At 36.4% G+C, this 11,946-nt stretch overlaps 1 protein-coding gene across 1 annotated transcript in view; it reads left to right on the forward strand.

Moving 5' to 3' along the window:
- The window catches only part of LOC121309401 (golgin subfamily B member 1-like), a 184,552-nt gene that overhangs the window by 19,639 nt on the left and 152,967 nt on the right, over positions 1–11,946 (forward strand). The window contains exon 5 of the mRNA XM_041242308.1: positions 635–711. Within this exon, the coding sequence (XP_041098242.1) occupies positions 635–711 (77 nt within the window). The remainder of the gene's footprint in view (positions 1–634; positions 712–11,946) is intronic.

The raw sequence follows: 11,946 nt of genomic DNA on the forward strand, positions 1-11,946 counted from the left end.
TTTATAATTGCCTTTCTCTTTGAAAATAATTCTGTTTATAAATACTTTGGTAACTTTTAAAATGTTGTGCAAGTAAGAGCAAATGCACTTATATATATATATCTCACAGACTTGTAGTTGAGTAGTCGAGTCCGAGACCAAGTCCTTGAAACAAACTCAAATACATTTTCTGGTGTGTGTATGTATGTATGTGTATATGTGTGTGAGTGTGTGTATATATATATATATATATATATATATATATATATATATATATATATATATATATATATAAAATAAATTTAAAACAAACAATGTGATTCGACACTACCGTGTCTTCATCAGGTTCACAACACAACACAAAAAATTTGTTTTATAATCATGTTTTTGTAAATAATAAAAAGATTTTTTTAGAAGAAAAAAAATGGCAGGAGTTAAATAATGAATCATTTTGATGCACAGATGACAAGAGTGCAACCATGTGGTATGAATGTCTTACAGAAAACTCTTTGAGTTAGCCATATAAAGATTGAAAGTTTGGCGAAAGAATTTTGAAAACTTAATTACATACAACTTATATATATATATATATATATATATATATATATATATAATAGTGATCATTGATTTCTGTTTTTCTGATCTGTGTCCCTAGTTCTCCTCACTTACCCTAAGGACCGTTCCGATTGAGTATGTTGCGGGACCAACTGATTGTCACTCAGACTCAGAAATGTAAGTGATGTAACATGAGTTTTTCCTTTTTGTCCTTTTATTTACATGTAATGTTTAGGTTAAGAGCCTGGATATTTATAGACTATATGAACATCATTTCTTGTGTCTGAGCGGTGTGCTTACCTGTTGATGCTTAGTGATTTTTGTTTTGTTTTTACCATAGTGGGAAAATCGGCATTTTATAGTTTTCACATAGTTATAATATGCATTTATGACAGTTGTTTTATGCATTAATGCCGTGTTGTTTTATACTTTACCATACATCTATGGGCATTACCATGCTTTCACTGTGCTTTATTACACTTTACAGTGCTTTTACTATGGTAAACTTTAAAGGGGAGGTCACTCAGTAACACTTGACTGTTTTCAATTCACTTCAATGTCTGTGTTTACACCCATTTTTGTATGAAATAAAATTCTAGACAATAATACAATACTATAACTACTGGTGTTTAAAAACGACTAGAATTTGTTTAACTAAATATGCTTAATTAGCATAAACAGTGACTGCAAACAGATGTTTAAGTGTCACACTGTATGACTAACACATTCGTTTTTCAAAATGCTTCCAAGTTTTTAAATTCATAGAGCTCTTTTGACCATGTAGAACTGTATTAACTTAAAACTCCAGCTGAACTGAGCTGCTTCTGATTTTAACAGATGTGTGTATGTAATGCAAAAAATGAGGAAGTAACAGAATGACCAAGTCAGACATTTGATTTTATTATATATTGCCACAAATCATTTATATTTAATATTCAGTACTTATTCAGTATTTATTGCAACCACTGAAAAATGTAAATGTTTATGAAAAACTGAGATGTTAGTGAGATGTGCGGCTTGGGGGGTCGGGGTCTCTTGTTCCTTTTCTTCTGTAGATCATTGCCTGCTGGCTATAAATAAATAAATAAATAAACCAATTAAACTGTTTTTTTTTTTTACATATGAGCACTGTCTTTAATGACATATTCTTGTTGTTGTTGTTTGAACACACTTTTTATCATTTTTTCTTTGAGTCATCATACCCTTGCAACTTTTAGGCCAACATTTCAAAATTGTAATGCATTAAAGCAGCTCTGAGAATAATGTCTAACCACCAAATACATCTGGTACACCAGAGTGTAACCACTGACCTGTCCAGCAGCAATACCTTGAGTGCAAGAAATACAACAGTAAAGAAGTACCACAAAGAGCCGATGTGGCATTTCTTATATTCACTAGGGACAGAATGTATCCGGGAGACAAATTACACTTTGGGTTTTAAATAGTGATCAAGATGTATTGACTGTAACATATAATTAAGTGCTTGTAAACAAGAAAACTAACGCAACAGTGGCTGCACGTTTTTTCATTTTGTGTCATGATTTTCAAAACAATAAAAGTTAAAATAATAATATAAAGAAATCAAAAGCACATTCAGAGTGTTGCAAACAATGTCAGGTCAGCCACACCCATGTACTTCAAGGCCAGCAAAAATAGTACAAATGCCTGTGGTATCTTTGACTTAGTTATATAGTAGTAAGTATAGACTTTTTGATTCTTACTGTGTGCTTACTGCGTTTCTCTTGACCAGTACGATAGATAATAGCTAATGTTACTTATTTGGTTTGGTAAATTAATAGGAAGGCTGTGATGAAAGGTTACAGTGCCTTGTTCTTGCTGATATTTTCGAGTATTTGTTTAATTTACTGACGATCACGTTTGCTAGTGATCAGTGTTTTAGTAGAGCGGTTTATATTATATATGGCGTCACTTATTTAATAGCCTACTCGGTTAATCTCATGCACGGCAGTTTTTAGAATTTGAGATGTCAGTATTCATTAGTTAGTTTTAATAAACACAGTGGCTCATCGATAGACAAATGGTGAATAAAAAAACACGCCCATATCACCTTAAATAAACTGTGTGAACTTGGGGAAATGGTTGCGGTTTCAAAACCGTGGCGGTTTATACCGTGGTTTACAGTACAACCGGTATACCGTGACATCCCTATTTTATATACTATATGCATATACAAGAGGTCTGAAAATTCATCTGGTGAACATCCAGGCACACAGATTACTTCAGGCATTGTGCAGGGTACAACATCTCTTTCCACATAGGTACAATTTTTTATTATTTTTTTTTTTTTAAAGTTACTCATGACCTGTACAGTAAACATTAATATGACTGGTCAATTCTCAAGTGACTGAATATTTTATCCTATGTCCAAATTTGCATCTAAACTGCAAAAAGGTGACACAGTGATTTTCTGTGAAATGTATCATTGCCATAAGTAGTGTGCATGATAAACCAGCTTGTTAAAATTGTTTTAAACTCCCGCCTTGGGGGGGTGGGGGGGTTTGGACCTCTGGGCCAGTGGCTGGCAGAATGTGTCATTGCCCTGGTTAGAATTATAATTTGCATGCAAGTTTAAAAGAAAAACCAAACAAAGTTTCTGGCCTATTTAGAGGTTTGGTTAAAATAATAGAAAGAATATACTGCATAGATCTAAGAACTTTATGATCTGATACAAAGAATAAGAAAAAAGGTAAAAAAAAAAAAAAAAAAGAGGTACCTCAAGTTTATTGTTGACAGATGGCATGCTTTAATTGCTGGCTGGGAAACAGCTTCACCCAGTGCCAGACAAGTTGGAAATATACACTTTCTGATGAAACTTGCGTCAAGGCAGATGCCACAGGTTTTTTTCCTTCATTGACTTTTTCATTTGTTTGTTTTCAATGTGCCATTTTCTTATTTAGTGAACAAAACATAAATCAATATACTGAGCAGTGGATGGAGAGCAAACATCACAATCTACAGCAACGGTCACAAGTAATTTAAGGAATCATTAAAGTAGCATAATTTCCTATAAATGCATCTGTCTTTGTAATGTGTGTTTTTTTTATTTTTTTTTAGCTTGAATATAATTTGATTTAGTACAGTGTTTGCATACTTTTGTCGTTTTGAATATACTCGACAGCTTGCTGCATCAGAGTTTGGGTTACAGCAGTTGGAATTGTTGCTAAGTTGATGCCTGTAAAAAACTGTCTGCAGTTCTCGTTTAACCATTTTGGTCACATGTTGCTACCGATCACACATAGTGGCCAATGTAAGGATTCGTGCAAAGTAATTTGTGACTGTAAAACACCCATATTGCTGCCAAAAAACATGTTTAGTTGCATAAATTGGGACTTTAGCAGTCACTAAGAATGCAGTGTATGTAAAATATGTTTTTCACCTGGCGTTGTGCACCCGCTATGAAATTAGCACTTTGCCATCATGCAGCCACTTAAAAGATATTGAATGTATTCAAATAAAGAAACAAGCCTGCAATTGGGTGGGGATCTGGATGTGAGGATTTGCCTTGCAGTTGGGCAATTGCTGACCCTCCAAAAACATTGTACTTCCTCTAACAAGGTGCAAACCATTGTAAAAGTGAGTAATTAAGAGCTCTATAAAACCACACACCTTCAGAGACCTGTCATAGGCTTCAGGGTGACTGGTGTGGTGCACTTCCTGATGCGGCAATGCTTGGCTCTTGTTGGGGACAGGCAGGAAAATCTTTGGAGGAGAAGGGTAGGACGGAGAAGATCCTGCATATTCAAACCCAGGGTCACTTTGTTTGGGATGGATTGTCCTCTACGCTTGCCTCTCCAGCAGTGTCAGCTGTGATGTTCCTGCTGTATGCCTGTATTCGCTGCAGCAGTTTCTGCCACCTTTTCATCACCTGGTTGACTGTCCTCCTGGTAACACCGACAGCATTTACTTTCTCCACTTTGAAGGACAATGTGGCCTCTTTAGTAGCATAACTGATGCTGACTGAGGCTTTTCAAAATAACTGAATTTCATGCTGAGTGATCTCAGCCTTGAGGACTCTCAGTGCCTCCTCAGATAATGTTTCTTTTCATTTCCATGTGTGTGGCACAGTGTCCCCCCCCCCCCCCCCCCCTACGCCTTTGTTTGTTATTGTTTTTGTGTTATGATTTATATGTTAATATGATGGCAAAAGTCAGTATTATATGTATGTATGTATGTATGTGTGTGTGTACTCCTAGCTCATCTCACCTCTGGGCTGTAAGTGCGGCCACTAAACAGTGAGATTGCACAGGAGGTGCTCATTGCGACCCTCATTATTATGCTTGCGGCTGAGTAATTTGCATTGCTCGTTAGCTTACGTAGTCCACCATGCAAAGTAATTGCCTGGCCACTAGGCAATTTAGATTTTTCAGCCGCAATTGTTTGCACTGCACCTATCTTTACATCAGCCCCGTAGACTTATCCGTAAAGGTACGATTTTGTCACAATAAAGATCTCTAAAAATCGCAGCAGTCACTACTAAAAATAAACAATTTCATGGAACGATCACATCTACAAAAATTTTAAAGATAATTGTGAATGGTATACAGTCCCATTAGCGGTCCATTTATTCAGCGCTTGTCAGGTCTAATTTATTTTCACATGCGCTGTTTATTTTACACGTGCTGTTTAAAATATTTTTTTCCCAGAATAAAACAGGTTTAAAAGGCACTGCATGGCAAAAGGAGCCTCAGTACTGCATCTCCAGCCAAACCCCACCCATTGTTCGCTGTATTTCACATACCTCTTCACAGTTGTGCATTCTGATAAATACTCCCCTGATCATTAATTTTATAATATGATCCAAGTCATTATTTTATTACTATAACGTCTCAAAAAGCTCTGCAAATGTCCGATATTCTTTGAGCGCTGGATGCAGAAGCAGCTATCTCCTTTGTTTCTTTGTTATCTCTGTGGACCTCTGCGGTACTATGTCGGACCAGGTCCGACATTACAATTTTCTCTGACCAGTACGATGTCGGACCCTGCCGGACATCATCAAAAAGACATAAAGCCCAGGTCTCAAGTCTTTTTTCTCCTGAAAAAGCTGAGAAAATCTTTCAATGGCCGAGTGAGCCTGATAGGAACCGAATGAAGCCTAAAAAAAAAAAAAAGGGCATATCTGATAGCCCCATGCATCACATAGATAACACGGACTTAAACAAAGGAGACAGCTGCTTCTGCATCCAGTGCTCAAACAATATCACAAACATCTGCATGGCTTCTTGAGATGTTGTAGTAATAAAATACTGACTTGCTTTGGATTATTGAGGAGTTTGGTGGTAAAACGAGTGATCAGGAGAGGATTTATCACTGTGCACGTCATTAAAGAGGTATGTGGGGGGAGAAAGCAAACAAGGGGTGGGGCTTGGCAGGAGATACAGTACTTTTGCGAGTGCCCTTTTGTGATTCAGTGCCTTTTAAACCTGCTTTACTCTGAAAAATAAATAAACAGCACATGTGAAAATAAATTGGACCTGACGTGCCTAACAAGCGCTGAATAAATGGACCACAGGGTTAATATAATGTGGCAAAGTCATCGAAGGACTCTACATAAATTGTAAGAGGTTGGGTCTAGAAACCTTGTATCTAAAATAATTTAAGGGAAGTTTGATCGGGTTTGTTTTATTTTAGTTTGTCAGGCAATATTTGTTCTCACCACTTATGGCCACTGTGTGAAAGAAGGCAGTGGTGAGTGATTGAGCTATTGTGACAGCCAGACTTATAACGAAGCTGGAAAAGACACATGGGGTGTGAACCAGGAAGTGCTGGACAGATTGCATATGTTGCAGTAAATTGTACTGTTGAGAAACCTTCATGAAGGAATATAGAATTGAATAGGAAGTTTAGTAATTTTACTTTAGCCGATTTGAGAATTGGAAACAGCAAGTAAGTTAAAAACTAAAAGTCTATTGTTTTGTTTGGTGAAGAAATAACAGAACAAATCGTTATTGTAGCAGCACTTAGAAGAAGTGCCAGAAAATAAAAAGAAGATTTCCAACCACGGGCGCAGCTTTAAAGAAGCCCAAAAGAGTAGTGTGTGGTTCATGTTCAGCCAGGTGGCTGGACAAGCAAAGAATCTGCACGGAGGATACCAGCACCTGCAGCGCTACGGAAGGGACACGGGACCGGTCAGGTTATCAACACAAACAGTATGAGTACCACTCTGAACCTCACGTTTTATATTGTTTGTGTTTTTAATAAGAACATAAGAACATAAGAAAGTTTACAAACGAGAGGAGGCCATTCGGCCCATCTTGCTCGTTTGGTTGTTAGTAGCTTATTGATCCCAAAATCTCATCAAGCAGCTTCTTGAAGGATCCCAGGGTGTCAGCTTCAACAACATTACTGGGGAGTTGATTCCAGACCCTCACAATTCTCTGTGTAAAAAAGTGCCTCCTATTTTCTGTTCTGAATGCCCCTTTGTCTAAACTCCATTTGTTTCTTTTTTCAGACTGAAAAAGTCCCTTGGGTCGACACTGTCAATACCTTTTAGAATTTTGAATGCTTGAATTAGGTCGCCACGTAGTCTTCTTTGTTCAAGACTGAACAGATTCAATTCTTTTAGCCTGTCTGCATATGACATGCCTTTTAAGCCCGGAATAATTCTGTTCGCTCTTCTTTGCACTCTTTCTAGAGCAGCAATATCTTTTTTATAGCGAGGTGACCAGAACTGAACACAGTATTCAAGATGAGGTCTTACTAGTGCATTGTACAGTTTTAACATTACTTCCCTTGATTTAAATTCAACACTTTTCACAATGTATCCGAGCATCTTGTTAGCCTTTTTTATAGCTTCCCCACATTGTCTAGATGAAGACATTTCTGAGTCAACAAAAACTCCTAGGTCTTTTTCATAGATTCCTTCTCCAATTTCAATATCTCCCATATGATATTTATAATGTACATTTTTATTTCCTGCGTGCAGTACCTTACACTTTTCTCTATTAAATGTCATTTGCCATGTGTCTGCCCAGTTCTGAATCTTGTCTAGATCATTTTGAATGACCTTTGCTGCTGCAACAGTGTTTGCCACTCCTCCTACTTTTGTGTCGTCTGCAAATTTAACAAGTTTGCTTACTATACCAGAATCTAAATCATTAATGTAGATTAGGAATAGCAGAGGACCTAATACTGATCCCTGTGGTACACCGCTGGTTACCACACTCCATTCTGAGGTTTTTCCTCTAATCAGTACTTTCTGTTTTCTACATGTTAACCACTCCCTAATCCATGTACATGTGTTTCCTTGAATCCCAACTGTGTTCAGTTTGAGAATTAATCTTTTGTGCGGGACTTTGTCAAAAGCTTTCTGGAAATCTAAATAAACCATGTCATATGCTTTGCAATTATCCATTATCGATGTTGCATCCTCAAAAAAATCAAGCAGGTTAGTTAGACAAGATCTCCCTTTCCTAAAACCATGTTGACTGTCTCCCAGTACCCTGTTACCATATAGGTAATTTTCCATTTTGGATCTTATTATAGTTTCCATAAGTTTGCATATAATAGAAGTCAGGCTTACTGGTCTGTAGTTACCTGGTTCAGTTTTGTTTCCCTTTTTGTGGATCGGTATTACGTTTGCAATTTTCCAGTCTGTTGGTACCACCCCTGTGTCAAGAGACTGCTGCATGATCTTGGTTAGCGGTTTGTAAATTACTTCTTTCATTTCTTTGAGTACTACTGGGAGGATCTCATCCGGCCCAGGGGATTTGTTTATTTTAAGAGCTCCTAGTCCCTTTAACACTTCTGCCTCAGTTATGCTAAAGTTATTTAAAACTGGATAGGAACTGGATGACATGTGGGGCATGTTGTCAGTATCTTCCTTTGTAAAAACTTGTGAAAAGTAATCATTTAACATATTTGCTATTTTTTGTTCTTCATCTACGATTTTGCCATTTGTATCTCTTAAACATTTAATCTCCTCTTTGAATGTTCTCTTGCTGTTGTAATATTGGAAAAACATTTTTGGAATTGGTTTTAGCTCCCTTAGCAATGTTTATTTCTATTTCTCTCTTGGCCTTTCTAACTTCCTTTTTGACTTGCGTTTGCAGTTCTGTGTACTCTTTCTGCGTACTTTCTTTTTGGTCCTTTTTTAATGCTCTGTAAAGTGCCTTTTTTCGCTGAATATTTTTTTTAATTGATCTATTAAACCATTTTGGCAATTTAGTTTTACATTTAGATTTGTCTACTTTAGGGATATAATTGTTTTGCGCCTCTAGTACTACATTTTTGAAGAACAACCATCCTTCTTCTGTGGGTGTTTTCTCTATTTTACTCCAATCTACTTCTGTTAGTCTCTGTTTCATACCTTCATAGTTTGCTTTTCTAAAATTATAAACCTTAGCTTTAGTCTTTACTTTTGGGGATTTAAAAAACACTTCAAATGAGACCATGTTGTGGTCTGAGTTTGCCAGTGGTTCTCTGACCTCTGTTTTAGTTATTCTATCTTCGTTATTTGAAAAGACTAAATCAAGGCATGCCTCCCCTCTAGTGGGTGCCTTCACAAATTGTGTTAGGAAGCAGTCATTTGTCATTTCCACCATTTCTATTTCATCCTTCGCGCTACCCACCGGGTTTTCCCATTTTATTTGGGGGAAGTTGAAATCCCCCATCAGTATGGCTTCTCCTTTGCTACACACATTTCTAATGTCATTGTATAACAGATTATTGCAAGCTTGGTTTGTGTGGTAGTGTGCAAGAAGAAAAATAACTTAAAAATCATAGTAAAAAAGTACTGGACTGTTTAGTAGAGTGTTTTATTGGACTGTTTATTTGCACAGGAAGCTATTGAAAGATACACTTAGCATATGCAACTATAAGGAACATTTAAACCGGTGATAATAAATTACTTGCCTACAGAGACTGAAAAAAGTCACTGTTTTTGGATGGTCCACTGGAAGGCGTGCAAGTTAAAGACTGTCACAAGAAACACTATACCCTCAGTTACCACAAGTGTGTGTGTGTGGGGGGGTGGGGGGGGGGGGGGGTTTTATATTTAATATTTTCAGTCTGGTCATTACAAAGTACAGCAGTGATCTTGTAACAGTAAGATAATTCAAGAAAATATGTTAAATACAAACATTAGTGAACATTAGCCATTTGTTATATTTATAGTTATATTTGTTCATGACTAAAATATTGGTACTTTTACATTAAAAGTCAGTAAAAATGGAATAGAACCAATTAAAAAATCTATTCATTGATAGTTACTAAGCTGTATTGTAAAGGCCATAGCTAGAAAAATAGGTCACTGTTTCCAACATCTTTTGAAGAAGAAGCTTTTGGCAAAACAGCTGATGATGATCAAGACAAAGAAGTTGGATTCACGTTTCAGAAAAGCACTTGGAGCAAACTACAACAAAGGAAATGACTAAGAAACATGGAATACCAAAATCACAATGAGGTTCACGATACGATGCGTATCACAATACAGTAAATGAAACATAAAAATCACACAATTGTGTCATTTGCTTGTGCAAGTGTTGCAGTAACACTGGTAAAGCACTTTTGGTCAAATAAGCTTCACGGCCTGTTTTGCTTTTTGTTTCCTGTTTATTCCTTAAAAAAACATTTCTTTAAAACAAAATTACAAATCAGGGCCCCAGGCAAAGTTTTTGTTTTAGGAACCAATGGCTCCATACCAAACAAATAAATAAACAAATTGATTGCCAAATTCATTTACTGGGTGCCACTTCAGGAGCAAGTTAGTTGCTACCATATTCAACTGCTTAAAATACAACAACTTGTTAAGACGCTAAAGTAATATTAAAACAGTAACTTAATGCCTGTTGCCACATTCTGCTGAGTGGTTAATCTATGCAGCTGATAAGTGCAATGAACTCTGCATGTTTATATTTTAAATATTTTAAGTGTTGTGTCTGGAATTGGTGATGGCACCTCTAATTGTGTGCAGTGTAACATGGGAAATAGCATGCTGCAGCTCCAATGCTCAGTGTGTCCTGATCTGACAGCATGTACACAGACAGCTCTTATGATTTCATTCATTAAATTGTTTTGGTTATTGCTCTGCTAGTTGCTTAGAACTTACCTTTGCCACTGTTTTGTAGTTTTATGTAAGTGTTCACTTTTTATTTGACATTTGTCAACCACTTTAACTTTGTATTGCCACCAATTCAAAAGATGCGTACATCTCACCTTCCTATTACCACCGTGAAAGAACCATATCCTTACTCCTCAGTCGTTGTCATAATGTGGAATACAGATGCTCTGATTGTGGTCTTTTTCAAACTTTGCTTCTTTCCATTTTATGGTAAACTGACTTACATCTATCTCCACTAGACCTTATAAAGCCTTATATAGCACTAATATTACTAATATTGATGTGCCGACTTACTTCAGTTTATTTTAAAGTGGCCACATCCTATAGAAAATACCACACTACGAATACCTATGGGTGTCTATAAGCAGGTAACAGAGCATAGATGCAGTATTTTCTCTAGAAACTCCTAAGAGCAGGTGGGAGATCTTTATAACTTCAAAGACTTTAAAAAGGTAGTGGGTGAGAGGTCATAATGTCATGTTTGTTGGATCACTACAGAGACTGCAGCTAAAGGTTTAAAACAAAATTGGACTGAATGATTTCCATATGTAGGAAACAGACTTTGGGTGTAATATTTTCATGTACGGATTATGGGTGAAGCAGCATGGCAGTCTAGGGCATTTAATCAGAAACATGCTTCACCATGTTTCTTGGGGCTTGGTCTTTTTCCTTTGCATATGTATCACATTAGATCAGAAAAAAAATTCAACAAGACTTCTTACAGTTATTATCCTGCTGTGTATGTGTGTTTTTAAATACAATTTATTGTACTTGTTATTTATTTTTGTAGTCTAGTCTTAAAATAATAGCTGTTTTTATTCTGTATACAATTCTTATTTATTGAAGTAGAGCAGTTAAATTACAATAACTGGTCTGATAACGCTGTTTAATTTTGTCTGTAATGGAAAAATAACAAATTTACCTGCATTACTATTTTGACCCATTGCACAACAAACTGCAAGCATTTGAAACAGTCTTTGAAGAAATGATACATTAGGTATATAATACAATAAAACAATATACAGTGCAGGCCTCTTAAAAGTGTGTATATGCAGTAATATAAAAGTAATTCTGTAATCGCTTCTCTTTAAAAAAGATCAATTTCTATAATTCTGTCCGATGTGTTCCTTACTGTAACTGTTTCTCTGTTATACTTGGTGATTGCAGATCCACGACTTGGTGGCTCTTCATGGCTAAAGGTAATAGACACATTATATAGCTATAAACTATGCCCCATCACAAGGAGGACTTTAAACCCCATCCACTTGCTTATAGTTTTCCTCAGCTGGAAAGTTTTGGCATCTGCTGGTTTAGGACACAGCTGAGCAGCTGTC

This window comes from Polyodon spathula, chromosome 3 (genome assembly GCF_017654505.1).
Source record: "Polyodon spathula isolate WHYD16114869_AA chromosome 3, ASM1765450v1, whole genome shotgun sequence".
NCBI lineage: Eukaryota > Metazoa > Chordata > Actinopteri > Acipenseriformes > Polyodontidae > Polyodon > Polyodon spathula.